Raw genomic sequence first — 18426 nt, 5'->3', positions numbered from 1 at the left:
AAATTCACTCTCCTGCTGGTGATAGCCCATCCAAAGTGACAACTCTTTACACAATGTGCATGACAATCAAGTTGAGCTATTTCCTGCACAAATCCAGGTTTTCTCACATCCCCCCACCCCCATACACACACAAACTCACTCTCCTGCTGGTAATAGCTCATCCAAACTGACCACTCTTCAAGTTTAAATCCAAGTTAAACCAGAACATCTGGGGGGGGTTAGGAAAAAACAAGAGGAAACAGGCTACCTTGCATAATGACTTAGCCACTCCCAGTCTCTATTTAAGCCTAAATTAATAGTATCCAATTTGCAAATGAATTCCAATTCAGCAGTTTCTCGCTGGAGTCTGGATTTGAAGTTTTTTTGTTTTAAGATAGCGACCTTCATGTCTGTGATTGCGTGACCAGAGAGATTGAAGTGTTCTCCGACTGGTTTATGAATGTTATAATTCTTGACATCTGATTTGTGTCCATTTATTCTTTTACGTAGAGACTGTCCAGTTTGACCAATGTATATGGCAGAGGGGCATTGCTGGCACATGATGGCATATATCACATTGGTGGATGTGCAGGTGAACGAGCCTCTGATAGTGTGGCTGATGTTATTAGGCCCTGTGATGGTGTCCCCTGAATAGATATGTGGGCACAATTGGCAACGGGCTTTGTTGCAAGGATAAGTTCCTGGGTTAGTGGTTCTGTTGTGTGGTATGTGGTTGTTGGTGAGTATTTGCTTCAGGTTGCGGGGCTGTCTGTAGGCAAGGACTGGCCTGTCTCCCAAGATTTGTGAGAGTGTTGGGTCATCCTTTAGGATAGGTTGTAGATCCTTAATAATGCGTTGGAGGGGTTTTAGTTGGGGGCTGAAGGTGACGGCTAGTGGCGTTCTGTTATCTTCTTTTTTAGGCCTGTCCTGTAGTAGGTAACTTCTGGGAACTCTTCTGGCTCTATCAATCTGTTTCTTTACTTCTGCAGGTGGGTATTGTAGTTGTAAGAAAGCTTGACAGAGATCTTGTAGGTGTTTGTCTCTGTCTGAGGGGTTGGAGCAAATGCGGTTGTATCGCAGAGCTTGGCTGTAGACGATGGATCGTGTGGTGTGGTCAGGGTGAAAGCTGGAGGCATGCAGGTAGGAATAGCGGTCAGTAGGTTTCCGGTATAGGGTGGTGTTTGTGACCATTGTTTATTAGCACTGTAGTGTCCAGGAAGTGGATCTCTTGTGTGGACTGGACCAGGCTGAGGTTGGTGGTGGGATGGAAATTGTTGAAATCATGGTGGAATTCCTCAAGGGCTTCTTTTCCATGGGTCCAGATGATGATGTCATCAATATAGCGCAAGTAGAGTAGGGGCTTTAGGGGACGAGAGCTGAGGAAGCGTTGTTCTAAATCAGCCATAAAAATGTTGGCATACTGTGGGGCCATGCGGGTACCCATAGCAGTGCCGCTGATCTGAAGGTATACATTGTCCCCAAATGTGAAGTAGTTATGGGTAAGGACAAAGTCACAAAGTTCAGCCACCAGGTTAGCCGTGACATTATCTGGGATAGTGTTCTTGACGGCTTGTAGTCCATCTTTGTGTGGAATGTTGGTGTAGAGGGCTTCTACGTCCATAGTGGCCAGGATGGTGTTATCAGGAAGATCACCGATGGATTGAAGTTTCCTCAGGAAGTCAGTGGTGTCTCGAAGGTAGCTGGGAGTGCTGGTAGCCTAGGGCCTGAGGAGGGAGTCTACATAGCCAGACAATCCTGCTGTCAGGGTGCCAATGCCTGAGATGATGGGGCGCCCAGGATTTCCAGGTTTATGGATCTTGGGTAGTAGATAGAATATCCCAGGTCGGGGTTCCAGGGGTGTGTCTGTGCGGATTTGATCTTGTGCTTTTTCAGGAAGTTTCTTGAGCAAATGCTGTAGTTGCTTTTGGTAACTCTCAGTGGGATCAGAGGGTAATGGCTTGTAGAAACTCGTGTTGGAGAGCTGCCGAGCAGCCTCTTGTTCATATTCCGACCTATTCATGATGACAACAGCACCTCCTTTATCAGCCTTTTTGATTATGATGTCAGAGTTGTTTCTGAGGCTGTGGATGGCATTGCGTTCCGCATGGCTGAGGTTATGGGGCAAGTGATGCTGCTTTTCCACAATTTCAGCCCGTGCACGTCGGCGGAAGCACTCTATGTAGAAGTCCAGTCTGCTGTTTCGACCTTCAGGAGGAGTCCACCTAGAATCCCTCTTTCTGTAGTGTTGGTAGGGAGAACTCTGTGGATTAGTATGCTGTTCAGAGGTATTTTGGAAATATTCCTTGAGTCGGAGACGTCGAAAATAGGATTCTAGGTCACCACAGAACTGTATCATGTTCGTGGGGGTGGAGGGGCAGAAGGAGAGGCCCCGAGATAGAACAGCTGCTTCTGCTGGGCTGAGAGTATAGTTGGATAGGTTAACAATATTGCTAGGTGGGTTGAGGGAACCATTGCTGTGGCCCCTTGTAGCATGTAGTAGTTTAGAAAGTTTAGTGTCCTTTTTCTTTTGTAGAGAAGCAAAGTGTGCGTTGTAAATGGCTTGTCTAGTTTTAATAAAATCCAGCCACGAGGAAGCTTGTGTGGAAGGTTGGTTTTTGATGAGAGTATCCATTTTTGAGAGCTCATTCTTAATCTTTCCCTGTTTGCCATAGAGGATGTTGATCAGGTGATTCCGCAGTTTCTTTGAGAGCGTGTGGCACAAGCTGTCAGCATAGTCTGTGTGGTATGTAGATTGTAATGGATTTTTTACCTTCAGTCCTTTTGGTACGATGTCCATCTGTTTGCATTTGGAAAGGAGGAGGATGTCTGTCTGTATCTGTACAAGTTTTTTCATGCAGTTGATAGATTTCCACTCCATACGGCTAAATGCAGTGCCTTGCATAATGACAGGTTTCAGAGTAACAGCTGTTAGTCTGTATTCGCAAAAAGAAAAGGAGGACTTGTGGCACCTTAGAGACTAACCAATTTATTTGAGCATGAGCTTTCGTGAGCTACAGCTCCTTACAATGTGTATGATAATCAAGGTGGGCCATTTCCAGCACAAATCCAGGTTTTCTCACCCCCCCCCCAAACTCACTCTCCTGCTGGTAATAGCTTATCCAGAGTGACCACTCTCCTTACATTGTGTATGATAATCAAGGTGGGCCATTTCCAGCACAAATCCAGGGTTTAACAAGAACATCTGGGGGGTAGGAAAAAACAAGGGGAAATAGGCTACCTTGCATAATGACTAAGCCACTCCTAGTCTCTATTCAAGCCTAAGTTAATTGTATCCAATTTGCAAATGAATTCCAATTCAGCAGTTTCTCTCTGGAGTCTGGATTTGCAAATCTATGTTGAAATTTCTCTTACATAATGTGTTGCTAGTAACTCAGGAAAGGAAGTTACATTTCTTATATATGACTTTTAATCTATATTCCTTTAAAATATTTTAATCATGGGAAGCCTGACTCTTTTGATCTGCCTCCTTTAGGAAGGAAGGAATGCTATGACACTGTTAGGAAAAATCCTCTTTAAATTGATTGGTTGCTCCTTAACAGGGGATTTTTCTGGTCTTGGGGCTATCACAGCAGACTGTCTACTTCAAACTGCCATCTAAGCAGGCAGTCATAACAATCATCATAAAGTGATGTCAAAAGGCTTATTTTAAAAAAAAAAATCTACTTCTTGCTCCTGCCTCTGGTTTTGGCCATTCTGGAAGCAGCAGCAGTTCCTGTGTCCTGAGATGTTCTAACTCTAGAGAAGTTAATTGACTGTGGTTAGAGCCAGCAGGCCCAGCTGCAGCTGCGAGACCTAGGGAAGCTTCAAAGCAGGAAAATGTACTTTGAAGAAGACCGTTTTGAACAATGCATTTAAGCTTTTTTTGCCTCCAAAATATGCATTTATAATTAATTTAACGGTGGCACATGGTGTTGATCTTAAAGCACTGAGTTGGCACACGCTATTGACTTGATTCAGGTTTTGTAGGAGTTAACGTGATATGATTTGCTAAATTAACCTTTGGGACAAGCAAATGAGGCTGCTATATGTATACCTTGTCCTTCCAAGAAAGCAAATTAGTTTTGTCCCGTGTGGAGTGTCTACTTACCATTCATTTATTGTAGTCAGAGTGAAGGGGGTAGGAGAATATTCTTACAGCATTCCCAAAATGTGTAGAAAATGGAAGTTGCATAAATCTCCCCCATAAATTCCTTGGAGAACACACACAGGTGTCTCTGTCCATCATTCTTTACACATATGCTGCAGTGGGACGCATCAAACCCTGATTATAGCCGCGTGGATTTCCTGTTTCCCTGTGTTCAGACACCTCAAGGACTGAGTGGGAAAGGGAAGCAATTTTAACTTGGTTTTTATCACAGTGAGATCAGTTCTCCTGTTCTGCAACCCACACAAGCGTGACTTCTGGTTTCCGTGCTTATATGATATGCAAAGGTTAATGACGTTCTGCCTGGGACTAGTTGTTGGCTAATGCCCAAGTAATGGGGGTGAGGAGTGAAAGATTCCCATCAAAAAGACCCTCTCATTGTGGTGGTTTCATCAAACTGACCCAGAGCTGTGTAAATTTTTGTATTAATTGATTTAACTGGCCTTAAAAGGAAAGCTCTTTGTAAAGGTATTTAATTTTTGCCAAAAATCCTCTTGTATGAATTAATGTATTTTTGTTATCTGCTCTTTGGGGGTGAGTCATTTAGCTGTAGAACGCAGGATACAGCCACATCCACTTATATTAGCTGCCTCTGAATGCTTGAAACAGCCAAGTGACCTGTGTTTGACAAAAATGCTCCGTTAAAATAATACGGGTGTAGCACCTAGCGCAAAAACCTTAAACCTGGGCAGCACTTAGCAGGGCCAAACAAATCCATATTTCCTGGCCTGAAGCTCTGTTAGGCCTATTGTACTCATGGGTTTATGCTAGCAGTCTGCTAGGAAATCTTCAACAGCTGAAAGAGGCCTGCATAAGGAGGTCACTTGAGGACAAATTGAGAGGAGGGGGAGGGACAAGTGGCTTCCATTCCTGCAGGCGCAGTGCCCGGCGCACAGGGGTTCTGAAGCCAACCTGTAAATCGCAGCAGATGTCTGCCATTGTAAATTGTTCAGCTTCTCACAATAAACACCGATTTGTCCTCTACCAGCAAGCAGTTCTGTTCCAGGTCCCAGGCCTCCCCGGGGCCCAGCCTTGACAGGAAATCTTTACAACTCTGACAGATCAGTTCTTGAAAACCTTGCTGTCTTATCTGTGGATGGCAATTCTCTAAGCAGACTTGTTTCTAAATGGGATATCTTTCAAAGCTTTTCTTTAAGGCACTAGTGACTCTCTTGAGTGGGTAATGCTCATCTGTCACTTTTCATATGAGAGAATATGAATAAAAACAGGATCTTTGGTTTTTTTAAAGAGTTTGTCGTCTCCTTGTCTGTAGCTGAAGTTACAAGCTGGTTGCTTTGGAAACTGAAGTCCTAGAGTATATTGTGACTTTAATAATACTTTGCCTTTCTTTAGTATCTTCAATTCATTGCTCTTAAAGCCCTTGATAGAGAGAAACAGATCCAGCCCCTCTGCGAGATGGGTGATATTATCCTGCCTTCACAGATAGGGTAACAGAGGCCCAGAAGTGAAGGTCACAAAGCCAAGTCAGTAGCAGAGCAGGGATTACCATTTGAGTAATGATTCCTCTTGGATGGGGACTGGAACAAGGGACAGAAGCATGGTTCAGCACAGGTCTAACAAATGTCCCGTGTCTGGGGGCCAGAGTGGGGAAAGAGAAGGACAGAACATGCTCTCATTAGAGCATATAACATCCTCTCAAGTCCATTATTATAAGTGGTGTTTAGTCTCCTGATTCACTTTGCTGTGCCTTCCTGGTTTATTATGCTCTCCTTCAGAGGAGGGTTCAAATCTGTGGTCTTCAGAGACAGTGAGCTGGAGTTCTTTCATCTGCTTTACTGTCTGTTGCTGAAGCTTGGTTACTAAAGGTTTCGTTAAATTGGCCCCAATATTGGGGATTGAGAATGGGATTGGGAGAGTCTCATGAGCCGAACAGTAGTGACCTGATGCTCTTTCCATTTGATGGCCTGTGTGAAATGAGTTGATGGGGAGATGGTCACTTTCAAAAGAAGAATACCAGCCCGACTGATGGGGCAGTTTGCATAGAGACCACTAGGCATGAAGACGGCTCCCTCCAGGCTGGAGTTGCAGCCTGCTGGTAGAATAACATGGGGAAGCCTTGCGTTGTTGCTGATCCTGCTTAAAGTTATTTTGGCTGGAATTTTCAAGGCAGTGAATGGGCTCCTTTAAAAACCCCAGGCCTTGTAGGTAGGACTCCAGGAGCCTGGGCTGTAAACATGGCACCTTTCAATGCCCTGAATCCAAAGTGAGTGGACTGTTCCTGAGTGATGCTCCTGCTGAAGTGGTTGAGAGGATTTCCCCTGAAGCCAACAGCTGATATCAACCCAGTGAACCTCGTGGGGTGAATGCCACTAGAAAATGCATCAAAGGGTTCATTCCTATCCATGTTAATTGGGTGGGATTACTATTGGGGGAGGGGGAAGTGATGTAAAAAGTGCAACCAACGCTTTAAAATGACAAAAAGCCTTTTGTCCTTGTTTCTTGGCAAACCTGCTTTTCAGGAGGGGACGGGGTAAAGAGGGGTGTATCCATGGTCGTTTGCAAACCCTGCAGTTGAATCTCCTTTCCCTTCCTCTCTTGCAGTGTGGCCCCAGGAAGAGTACATTGTGGAGTATTCTTTGGAGTACGGGTTTTTACGCCTGTCTCAGAGCACTCGTCAGCGTCTCAGCATCCCAGTCATGGTGGTGACACTAGGTATGTAAGGGACATGACTGGGGTTCACGCATTAGTTGACAAGACTCTTCTAAAATGCCTACATGCTGTTTGCCAACATCCCAGTTTTAGCCATGCCCCCACATACCTACCTTTGCTTCAGTCGCACAGAACCTGGAGGGGACCCTCATTCAGAGAAGGGCTGTCTTTCCAATACGATGCCAAGGCATCCATTACTGAGTCTGAATCTAAGCAATCCGTTTCGCTATCCGAGTCCTAGCGTTATTTTCTAGAGCAGTTGTCTCTTCCAGGAAGGAATCTGAAGAAACCAAACCTAAACTCTGCCCAATTTGTATTATTTTGTTGCTTTTCCTCCTTTGCTTTAAGCTTTAGAGGCTAGAAACAAAATAGCCTGCAGCCCTCCGAGACCATGCTACTTAACACTTGTGATGCACAACATTGATGCCTGTTGTCAGGAGCAATTATACCTTTCAGAGACCATGTTGAGCATGTCTCCTTAGCACTGATGTTTATCTCTAATTATCTCTGCATCCTGCATAGCCACAGGGACCATTATCCTGTGACAGCATTCTCTTAAGTTTCCAAGGAATAAGTGTAGTCTTATACCTTCTAGTGCCAAAAATCCTAATTAATCAGATGCCAAAATATGTGCAACAATCAGATTAGAAAAGGAGTACTTGTGGCACCTTAGAGACTAACCAATTTATTTGAGCATGAGCTTTCGTGAGCTACAGCTCACTTCATCGGATGCATACCGTGGAAACGGTATTAGATTGATTAGACATTAGTGCAAGAGAGTGGTACGGTTCTGCTGTAGTAAATGGTGATTACATGGCAGACAACACATGGGTCTACGTTAAAGGTAGGTGGTGTTTTTATTTGGTCTGATCATTCAGATTCCTACATAAGCTCCCTACCTGCCTTACTGAAAATGGCTTGCATTTGTATTCCACCTTTCATCTAGATGGATCCCAGCTGCATTGTGAGCAATTACATGTGTTTACATGCATTCAAATGAGTTTTATAACCATCCATCTCACTGTCCTTACCCTTCCTGATTGTTTCTGTCATGTGAAGAGCTTCTGTTCATATCGGCTGTTCTCATCCAACTGCAAAAGCCAATGTTTCTACGGTACTATGCCTACTGTCCTGCTAAAAGGCTCAGACAAGTGAGCGCCTTGCTTAGCTGGGCAAGTGCAGCACTTCCGCTGGCCTAAGAGTCTAAGCCTGGGAATCCAATTCTGTTTGCGCACATAGCACCGCAGAGCGTCGGATGGGTCTTGATGTAAATAGTAACAAGCAGAGTTTCCTGCTCCGTGGTTTGACCTCTGATTGAACAGAGTGAATCTTCTTTGCCTTTCATGCAGACCCCACCAGAGACCAGTGCTTTGGAGACCGATTTAGTCGCCTGCTGCTGGACGAGTTCCTGGGTTACGATGACATTCTAATGTCCAGTGTGAAAGCTTTAGCTGAAAACGAAGAGAACAAAGGTAAAGGCACCAGGAAACAATTTTGTGGTGGAATATTTGGAGGAGGTGCTTTCAGTCTGTGGGTGCATGAATGGTGTGCCCTGGCTGTTGACTGTGCCCTAGTACTGAGAATGGTTCCCCGGCTCCATGGGGAGATTATCACCTGGCAAGTAAAATGAACCAAGTGTGAGAAGAGAGAGGATAATGGCCACAAGGAAGACTTTCTCCTGCCACATGCTGAATAAGAATGAAGGATGCACCACTATGGGAAGCTCAACCGATCATTTATTGTTTAATCAGACCGGGCTCCTCTGTTTCTTCCAGGTTTCCTCCGCAACGTGGTGTCTGGGGAGCACTATCGCTTTGTCAGCATGTGGATGGCTAGGACGTCATACCTAGCTGCCTTCGTCATCATGGTCATATTTGTAAGTAAAACGGTTTGTGTTGCCTGGATTTCTGGACTAGGGCTTGAAAGGGATTTAAGATTGAATTTTGGTAACTTTCTTATGTGCCCTAATTTGTATTAACACAAGAGGCCACGGCTACTTTTACTAAATACACTCACAATCTTTTTTGCAAATGCAGAATTGACCCAGATGAAACCAATAAGCAAAGGAGGCTGAGATCATAGATGCCAAACCACTATGCCTATAGTTAGGACAGTGTTCCTTCTTCCTTTGATAATCTAATGGCTGGTGAGAGGAGGTGTTTAAATATATTTCTCATGAAGATAAATCAGTCCTGTGTGATCTTTCTCAGAGAGACAGTGTGGCCTAGCTGGAGGTGCACAGAACTGGAACAGAGCTGGAACTTTGGGTTCTGTTCTCGACTCTGTTACAGATTTGTACTTTGATTTTGGGGCATCACTTTAGCTGCAGTAGGAGTCTAGTTCTGACAGGTTAACTACATGCCTATCTCTTTCACAGGGGCAGCATGTGGTTTAATTACTGTTTGTAACGTGCCAAAGAAGCGCTACTTAAAGCGTGAAATGTGCAGTACAGTCTTGAGCTTTGTTACAGTGCTAAGAAAAATCCACACAAGCCAGAAAAATTCTTAGTTAACATAGATTCTAAGCTCAGAAGGGTCTCTTATGATCTTCTAGTCTGACCTCCTGCATAGCCCAGACCAAAGAACCTCACAAGTACATGTCATAGTTTGCAGGTTAACTGTACCCTCTGCGGTCTGCTCAGGGGCACCCCTTTACATCTCAAACTTCTAGCCATCACCTCTCTGTGGGCAAAGTACTGCAACTCTCTTCCTCCAGACTGAGAATTTAGCCTTCAATTCCTTCTGCCCTTCAGTGTGCATATCCCAGCAAATAAGACCTTAGCTCATCCCCTGTAGTTCTTCACTCTTTCTCAAGGGCTAGGACAGTGAATGCCAGTGACCAAACATAGCATAAAACAATAAACATGCTCAGTTTACTAGGTGTTTCCAGACCCTGGCATGCTTCCCAGTCCTTCGGATCCTTCCAGCAGGATTGTACCCTCTTGGTTACAATCTTGTCAGTTATTGGATCAACTTGAGGGATTCTGAGTCAATTCAGCTGAGCCTTTGTACCAGAAGCCTTTCTTAGTCTCCTGGGCCTCTGGAACCCAGTCTGAACCAGTATATGCAAAAATCCCCAGGAGGTGGTTCCTCTTTGGAGTTGGGTACCCCTGTCCCAGGATTTGCTGTAATGGCCCCTCACTGATCTTCATTCCTGGAGAAGGTTTGGCAACCCTCCCCCATGGAGCCAGAATACAATTGCTGGCTCACAGAGATACAGATAACATTTTTAAAACTTAGTACCGTAGACTCAGATCTCATGTGTCTGTAATATCTGTCTCAGTGCATCCCACATGCCATGATGGAGCATCAGCATGAACTCTGTATCTATGGGAAAACCAGCTTCCCAGGGTAGTCCAGTTCTAATCCTGATCTGTTTTGCTTTTTCAGACCCTGTCAGTCTCAATGCTGTTGCGCTACTCTCATCATCAGATCTTTGTCTTCATTGGTAAGTGCTTCTAAATCTCACTCCTACAAGTTGTTTCTCTTGGGATAATGCCATGCCCTGGTGAACACTCACTACCTTTTGGAGGGCAAGAAAAGAGCTTAGTGTCTTTCGTGGAGCTGAGCTGACTTGAGACAGTCGATTCTTTATCCCATTCATCATCCTGGAGCTGGGAAAACACAGTAACATTTTCCAAAGGTTACTCATCCCGGAAGCTGACAGGGCATGACTTTGGCCACCTGGAGTACGCTGCTTAGTGACCACAGGACAGAATCTGTCTGAGTGTAAACGCAGCTCCATTGACTTCTAGACTCCTTTTCTTCCTGCTTACATCAGATGTGAATTTAGCCTTAAATCTCCAGACAAATATGCTCTTTAAGTTGCCCTTTGTGACCATTCCCCTCTTATCTGAGGTTGGATGAATGCAAATCCCGTGTTTCAGGGCATGGCCTAATGCCCAGGGGTCAAAAAACCATTGTCCCAAAGGTACAGCCCTGGTGCCTTCTGGGGGATTTAGTCTTCCTCTGCAGCAGTGGGTGTAGGTCATTACCGGGGCAGGATTTGTTAGACCAGTGGCCTGCCCCAGTGTGAGCCTGTATGTACTGTGAGCTGTAAGCCATTCGCGGCCGTACTGTCTCCTGCATCTAGTTCTCAAGGTGGTTTGTGGCGTGTTACTCTGCTCCGTGAGCTGCTGAGAGCCCTTCATGGTTTGCTTTCCTTCTTGCAGTGGACCTCTTACAGATGCTGGAAATGAACATGACTATTGCGTTCCCTGCTGCTCCCTTACTCACTGTCATTTTGGCTTTAGTAGGTAAGAACATGGATTTACTCCTTACGCAAAGGAAGAACCCTGAGCATGTCCGAAACAAACTTAGTGTAGCAAGCCATGTTGGGGTGCATTGAACACACACAATCCGCCCCTGCCCCTTGTACCTTAGGTCACTGCGGGGGTTAATGTTCTCATTCCCTGCAGGGAGGTCATGTCATGGAACTTGGTGTGACCATGTTATAAGGTTTTGGGTTTTTTTTTTTTTGGTCCTAGTCTCCAGTAGAAATATACCCACACTCGGGTTAGGGCTGGTGAGGATTAGTGATTCTCAGAGCTGTGCATTGGGCTGGAGGTAATCCACATCGTGTATGTACATCATGTATAGCTTGATCCACTTCTCCATCTCTCACGTTCCTGACCTATGTCCTACACCCACAAAACTTCATTTAAAAACAATAAATCCTGGGCTGTGGCTAATGTTATAGCTGAGGATCCCAGTCAGCAAGGAAATCTTTGTGCTTTACCTCATCTGCTGTTAGAAACCAGCTCCATTGTGCCTGCTTGCATTTGCTTTGCAATCCAGCAAATGCACCATAGCACCAGTTACTAGATAGCGTTAACTCCGGGTGCACTCTTGGTTCTGGAGAATGGCTAGCTGGGATTACCCAGTGCCCAGGCCCCACAGCTAGTTGACATGTCAGTGTTTTCTGTCCGGCAGGCATGGAAGCCATTATGTCAGAGTTCTTCAATGACACCACCACTGCCTTTTATATCATCCTCATTGTGTGGCTGGCGGACCAGTATGATGCCATCTGTTGCCACACCAATACTAGTAAGCGGCATTGGCTAAGGTAAGAGAGTTGCCCATTCTCCTTCTAGCATGTGCGCTTCCATCAGCTAGCGATGTGCTTCAGGCCTATATTGCATGCTGCTTTATTCTGCGATGTGAGGCTTCTTTAAAATTTTCATCAGGCGGTGCTGGGTTGGCTTCCATTTCGGATGACTACTCTTTTCCCTTCTTGACTCCCAGTGTTCCTGCGTCTGAAGCCCAATTGCTTTCCCCACATTCAGGAGGCAAGTTGGCTCTTTCCTGTGTAACTATTAGGAAGTCCCCCTTTAAAACCGATTCAGACATTTGCCCACTTGTCGGTCCTGCTCTGTGTTTAGATGTCTGCTGAAAAACACTGATGTCTGCTGAGAAAGTCAAGAGTACCCATTAATCAGCTGCTCAGTGGGAAATCCCTGCCCAAGGCTGGGGTGGATGGGTTGTCTCTGTGGTTATGTCCTGTTCCTTATTGTCCCTTCTCTTTCCAGGTTCTTCTACTTGTATCACTTTGCCTTCTATGCATACCACTACCGATTTAATGGGCAGTACAGCAGCCTGGCTCTAGTCACCTCATGGCTTTTCATCCAGGTAAGCAGTGGCCTTCTTTTGCTGCTCCTTAGGTAGAAGAGTGGAGACAGATCTATGTCTTAGTGCTAATTCTGCCCGTGGTCACTTTGTTAACCTTATGAGGGAGCTGGATAGAAATCTAGGGCTTACAATATCAAGTCAGAAACTGATCAGGCCACTTGTATGGCTATGCATGGATGGACACAGACTAGAGTAAATTACCCCCAAGTCACTGACTGCCACAATGTAGACTATAAAAGCTGTTACAAAGCAGGGTTTGAACAGACATCTTTACTTAACCAAGAGATTTGTGCGCTTCCTGGGAACATGAGAATAGAGGGTGGATGAAACTGCCAAATCTCTTAAGATACAGGGCCTTGGACTTCTAGGTCATGGGCTCAAATCTGGCTGTGGCCATTATTGACTTAAAGTTGGACCCATAAAATGGCTGAGAGTTAATGGCAAGTGAGTTTTGAGGGGGGAGTGTCTCAGTCAAATACCGACTGGATAGCTGTCCAGAGGACATAAGGCACCTTCCTAAATGATATCTTTGTGAGGGTTGTGACTCGGGGGCCAGGGACTGAATGGGCATATGCTGAACTCCCAGGTGACGCCTGTGGTGATGGTTGAATGGTGTTGAGGAAGCTTGCACTGCTGCTGCCTGATGTCCCTGCTCTGTGGCTAGAGGCCTTGAGTGTCCCTGGGTGATGACCTGACACCTCTCACCAGCTGTGAGCCTGCAGTCAGCTGTCCATAGAAACTCCAGATATTCCTGGCTGCCTTCTTCCTCCCCATCCCTCCTTAAGAGGCTTGGATTCTGTGGTTCTCTGGTTGGTTGCAGGGCTTTTATGACCTCACTAAGCTGCTGGAGAGGCCTCTAGGGACCACAGTGGAAGGTGGAAAATCCTTCCCAAAATGTCTAGGTTTGACTCTAAATCCAGAATGTTTCTGGTTCCCGTATGAGTCAGAGCAGCCTAGCTACTCCCCTGCTCTTGTGGTTACAACAGTTAAGGGAACCAATCCGCAGACTTTCTACAGGGCTGCAGCAAAAACCTTCTTGGCCAACAAGTAACCCCTTTCCCTTTGCGTTCCCTAGCACTCCATGATCTATTTCTTCCATCATTATGAGCTGCCAGCCATCCTCCAGCAGATTAGAATCCAAGAGATGCTGCTGCAGAACCAGCAGGTGGGTCAAGGGACCCAAACAACACTTCAGGACAACCTCAACAACAATACGACGGCTGCCCCCACTGACATGGGCGGCAGGCGGCCCCATCCAGGAGCGAGTCCAGCCGCAGACAGCAGCAGCCCCAGTTCTCTGGCCCCCAGCGAGGATCCCAGGGCTGTTGCCATTGCAGCTGCTACAGCCTCTTCTGTAGGGAGTGATCTGAACTGGGTAGCTGAAACTGCTGCTGTCATCACAGAAGCCTCGTTTCTGTCTGACCTGAGCACAACCCTCTTGGAGCCGAACGTGGTGAACGAAACCATGTCCAGTGGGAGCCCACAGGATGCTGCTGTCGCTGCTGCTTCAAGCTTGGTAGCCCAAATTCGAGTCGGTAGCGACCACGTGGAGACTGCTGTGGGCTCCGTTACTATTGAGGTCTCTTCAGCAGCGGTGGTTACTGCAACTGATGCACCCCCTGGGGCAGAAGACACACCAGCTACCCCCCTTGCCAGTGCCCCCCTTGTCCCAGCACAGGAGGATGGTGCATCTGTCCCCAGTCCTTCCCTTCCGAAGCAGACTGCGGCTGCAGGGGAGTCATTCAGCCAAGCAGAACCTAGCGGAAAGGACTATGTTGCAAACAGTAACCTGGCAGAGACCCCTCAGCCCCTCATGCAAGATACTGATCTGGTCAAGCATTTGGATAGTGCTTTTGGGGACCATGGGGAGACCACCCCCTGCCCAACAGCAGTGGACAGTACAGCCTGCTCCGAAACTCACTCGGAACCAGAGTCCAGGAGCCTGTCCTGAGCCCGTTCTCTCATTGATCTCTGGCAGTCCAGAAGGAATCTGGATTTCTTGTTTCTCCCCAGGCCTGACCCATAATTCCTTTTAGTGAAGGCAGAGCAGCTGGAGTGCAGTAAAGATTCCATACATTTCTCTCCTGGACTGTAAGTGTGTGTGTGTAAAAGGGACAGACTAGCTGGGAGCCATTAATGCCCAGCATCCCTCTGCAACTAGACCTGCAGAGAGGTTGTTCACCGCATGCAAGCTGCTGGGCCCCACGTTTTTCTTAAGCCATTGGCAGACAACAGGGCTGCCGGATTGGTCACTTGGGCTAGTCAATGTCACAGTTCTGTGGTCCCCACTCCTTCCTCCCACCCCTCTTGTGTTGCTCTCACAAGGAAGGACTTCCAGTAGTACTGGCTGGATCAGCAGCTGGGGACTGAGTCATTAGCCTTACTTGCCTTTGCAAGTGTGACCCAAATTGTACTAAACAATTTTTTTTGTTTTAACCCCTCCAAAAAAAAATCTTAGTGTGATGAGTTGCATCTAGTGTGGTGTATTCCTGGAAAGAGAGGCTGGAAAGCTCATCAACTGAAATGGAAATGAACCTCGGGGGCAGTCAAAAACCACTTGCTGGAGCTAAGTCATTTCCTTTCATCATGGGAGTTTTGGTGGATGCTGCTTGACATCTTCACTCTGACAGTTTGGTAGTGCCTAGCTGACTTTGTCCACAGCTGTCTCCCTGTTCTCTGCTCTTGTTCCTCACCAGCCATGTGGGCCTTGACTGTAGAGGGGTTTTTTGGCTACTTAACAAAGGAGTAAAGTTGACTGTTGCAAAGACAAATTATATATATAGCTCTATCTATTTTTAGAAAGATGTAGAGGTTTTAAAGGGTGAGACACAAGTCTGTATTAATATTGGGGAGAAGATACAGGTGGCAGTTTCTTGGCGTTCCTATCTTTTAGAACTGCAGTTTAACAGAATGTGTGTGTGGCGGGCAGGGGGTGTTAACGTCTCCTTTGGAGATCCACAGAAGGCAGCAGAGGGCATCAGCAAGCTTGGCCCTCCACTAGGGAAAGTGCATCTTAAGCCCTGTGCCCTTCTGCCAGATTTCATCGCAGACGAGAAGCTGGGAATAAGGCTTCGATTAGCTGTAGTTAAGCATCTTCTTGCTGCCCTCTCCCTCTGACCTCTTACCAGTGGCCAGCCTGTCCTGGGAGAGGTGAAACGTGAGGCTGTTTTCCTGTGCTAACAGCTCTCCGAGAGCCAGTCAGCTGTGCCTGAGCTGATAGGTTCATACCGCTTCTCCCTGCAGGTTGGTGGCAGGGGTGTGCTTGTAACCATCTAGGCTGATTCTGGGATGGATCCCCATAGCTATCCTCCCTTTTCCATTCCCGCTGCACCCCCACAAGGAGAGCAGCTCTTTCTGCCACATGGCCTCTCGGCAGGGGCTCTCTGAATCTAGCACCTTAAATGCATAGCCCATAGACTGGGTAAGCTAGAGGGGAGCTAGTGCCAGAGGCTGTGGCCTGAAAACGTTAGGAATTGAACTATAGCTTCGTAATTCCTGAAGGAGCCATCAGGGACGCATGTGTATAGCCCTGTCACCACACAGCTCTGCTCTTTGCTTTGGTGGCTTAACCTGTTTTTTCAGTGCCTTGTCCCATGCGTGGGACACCTTCACATCCTAAGATTGGGCCCTTCCACAAGTCGAGAAACCCCTTTGGCACAGGGCCAGAAGGGGAGACTGCAGGTAGAAAACTGTTACTCGTGATGGTTCAGTAGAAAAGGAAAGGACCCAAACACTGAAGCCAAGAAGAAATTTAGATACCCCCCCCTCCTTTCCTTCTTGGCAAGAAGGAAGCCTGGAGCACTGTCCTGCTGAAAGGAAGAGGCAAAGCTAGCTCTGAGATTAGTGTCTCACCCTGGTAGACTGTAGTTTGCCCAAGGGCTGTCTGTCTCTATACCTTTTTACTAACTAGTTCTAGTGGGTGACATCTGGTACCCAAGTTAGAGAGGCTGCATTAGGAACCATCCTGTTATCGGCCGCAGAGTTTTCTAGTTCGCATACCAGTGCAGGCTGAGCCCATCCTGGGAGCTGCTCCCTTTGGAGAAGGGTTTGTGGTAAGTGATGTCCAGTTCCCCCAGCAAGGCTCTGAGAGGGGAGAAAAACTCAGGAAAAGGTAGCGTATGTAGTGGAAAAGGGAAGTGCCAAGGGGGAGGGTGGGGCTTAGGCCCTCTAGATTAGAGGGGAGGTGGGAGGCATGTCTCAAGGGGGATGGAGACCAAGCTGTGGAATTGTCCTTGGGCTCTATCCTTGTCTACAGGAGCTAATCCGCCCTCATCTGGAGTTTCCTTCCTGTCTGATCAGTCCCAGGAATGAGGCCCTCAGGTATTTCCACTGCTTACCACACAGGGCAGGTGGATGGGGAATTGGGGTGTGATCGAAGGATTTGCCATGTCAGTGGCTGCCCAGCGCAAAGGGGTTTCTGACAGTATCTCAGCTCTCTCTTTCTCTGCCTTTCCTCCCCAGAAACCCATTTAGGGAGTAGATGCTGCTGCTGGAGGTGGAGTGTGCATGCCAGGGCCTGGTATGTTGGTGGACCCCTCTCGCTACACCCAGCCTCCCCAGGAGCAAGACCGGGTCCAGCCAACAACTCTCCCCTCAATTATTTGATGCTGCTTCTAGGCAGCTGGGCTCCTTGCGAACAGGTTGTAAAGGTCAGAGAGCACAAGCCAGCAGAAACAGCTGTAGGATTTTAGGGGGGGAAATGAACCAAATCATTTGCTGAATGAAGGGTAGAGTTCATTCTATTTAATTAATGTAAAAAATGTGTTTGTATATATATAATAAATATTATCTCTAACCTCTTCAGTGCTGCCGCTTTGCGAACGGTCGTGCAGGGGTTCTGGGCAGGCTGGATCTGTGAGGCTCTGGTCTTCATTCTGGGCAGTGTCACATACACTTAGCTCCTAGGTCTAAGAGACTTACTGCTGTCATAGTATCTGAGCACCTCCCTACCCCGGAGGTAGGGCACTTTCTTTGTTACAGATGGGGAGCTGAGACACTGATTAAGTGACTTGCCTGGGGAGTCTGTGGTGGAGCAGGGAATTGCCCCAGGGTCTTCCAGGCCAACCTTCCCCCCACCCTACACACAGCACAGCACTGGAGGAACAGAAGAGCAACCAGCCTTTGGCTTGAGGCACATTGCACAACCATATGGAGAAGATGCTGCTGCACTTCTGTAGCTAGTTCTCCAAACTATGTTGAGGACTTGGGAGCCTAAATATTTTTGAGGGCCTGGGCCTGAACCCCCTGGGTTTCCATCTCTCAGATTTACTGACCTCCCTTTAAAAACAGCTTGACAGCACCTTTTGGACTTTTAATGCTGCAGGGCTCATGGTCAGTCACCCTCTTATGTGTATGGACTGCTACATTCTCATACCTACATCTCTGATCTTCCATCACATCAGAGATGAGACAAGCTGGGACTTTCCTGTGCCTGAAACAAAGGGATTGTGTTAACCAGAACCTCGCCAGCAATGAGCAAGCATGAAAAATGGGGAGTCCTGCAGTGACAGAGAAGTTTCCCTCTGCATAAAACTCTTGCTGCTGGGCTGAAGGTGGAAGGAGATTTCCCACACCCTCAGCTTTACTCAAAAATACAATTTTGTGATTAAATTCCCGGTAGCTCTGTCCATTTAAATTCTGCAATTTTATGCCTTGGGGGAGGATCCTGGCTAAATCTAATCTTAATTCAGTAAATAAAATCCTAATCCCAGGCTGGCCGTTGCATCCAAAAAACAGCTCAGAGTGAAGGAAAGATGGGGAGAGAAACTCATGCGCGTGAGGGAGATGGACAAGCTTGGGGGCTGGAGGAGCTAGTGAGCAGATTCCTGAGTCAATCTGCATTTTCACCCCCACCTGCAGGATCTGAAAGGGGTGGGTGGGAGGGAGGAGAAGTCTGCTTTGCTTTTTATTCTAGTTAAAATCTTGAACTTTGTACATTTTATTTACAATCAATGTTACAGATGCTGCTAGTGAAAGGAAACACTA

General features: G+C 46.8%; 2 protein-coding genes across 6 annotated transcripts in view; one reads left to right on the top strand and one right to left on the bottom strand.

The window, feature by feature from the left end:
- Window positions 1–17240, top strand: part of TMEM259 (transmembrane protein 259) — a 32443-nt gene extending 15203 nt beyond the window's left edge. For 3 of the 4 annotated variants that reach the window (XM_073324563.2, XM_073324562.2, XM_073324564.2), the window contains 8 exons: window positions 6707–6817; window positions 8164–8286; window positions 8590–8690; window positions 10204–10261; window positions 10986–11069; window positions 11746–11878; window positions 12342–12441; window positions 13517–17240. In XM_073324563.2, coding sequence (XP_073180664.2) covers window positions 6707–6817; window positions 8164–8286; window positions 8590–8690; window positions 10204–10261; window positions 10986–11069; window positions 11746–11878; window positions 12342–12441; window positions 13517–14392 — 1586 coding nt within the window. In that variant the 3' untranslated portion in view covers window positions 14393–17240. The remainder of the gene's footprint in view (window positions 1–6706; window positions 6818–8163; window positions 8287–8589; window positions 8691–10203; window positions 10262–10985; window positions 11070–11745; window positions 11879–12341; window positions 12442–13516) is intronic. The other variant, XR_012156230.2, reaches the window with a different exon arrangement.
- The window catches only part of GRIN3B (glutamate ionotropic receptor NMDA type subunit 3B), a 47722-nt gene that overhangs the window by 7837 nt on the left and 21459 nt on the right, over window positions 1–18426 (bottom strand). The window contains exon 9 of one of the 2 annotated variants that reach the window (XM_073324560.2): window positions 16654–17872. The exons of the other annotated variant lie outside the window; for it this stretch is intronic. Within the exon in view, the coding sequence (XP_073180661.1) occupies window positions 17707–17872 (166 nt within the window). The 3' untranslated portion in view covers window positions 16654–17706. Of the gene's footprint in view, window positions 1–16653; window positions 17873–18426 lie in introns of those variants that run through there. 2 annotated transcript variants of the gene reach the window in all.

This window comes from Lepidochelys kempii, chromosome 25 (genome assembly GCF_965140285.1).
Source record: "Lepidochelys kempii isolate rLepKem1 chromosome 25, rLepKem1.hap1, whole genome shotgun sequence".
NCBI classification, from domain to species: domain Eukaryota; kingdom Metazoa; phylum Chordata; order Testudines; family Cheloniidae; genus Lepidochelys; species Lepidochelys kempii.
The sequence above is the reverse complement of the archived record's forward strand: the minus strand, read 5'-3'. Positions and strand labels throughout refer to the sequence as shown.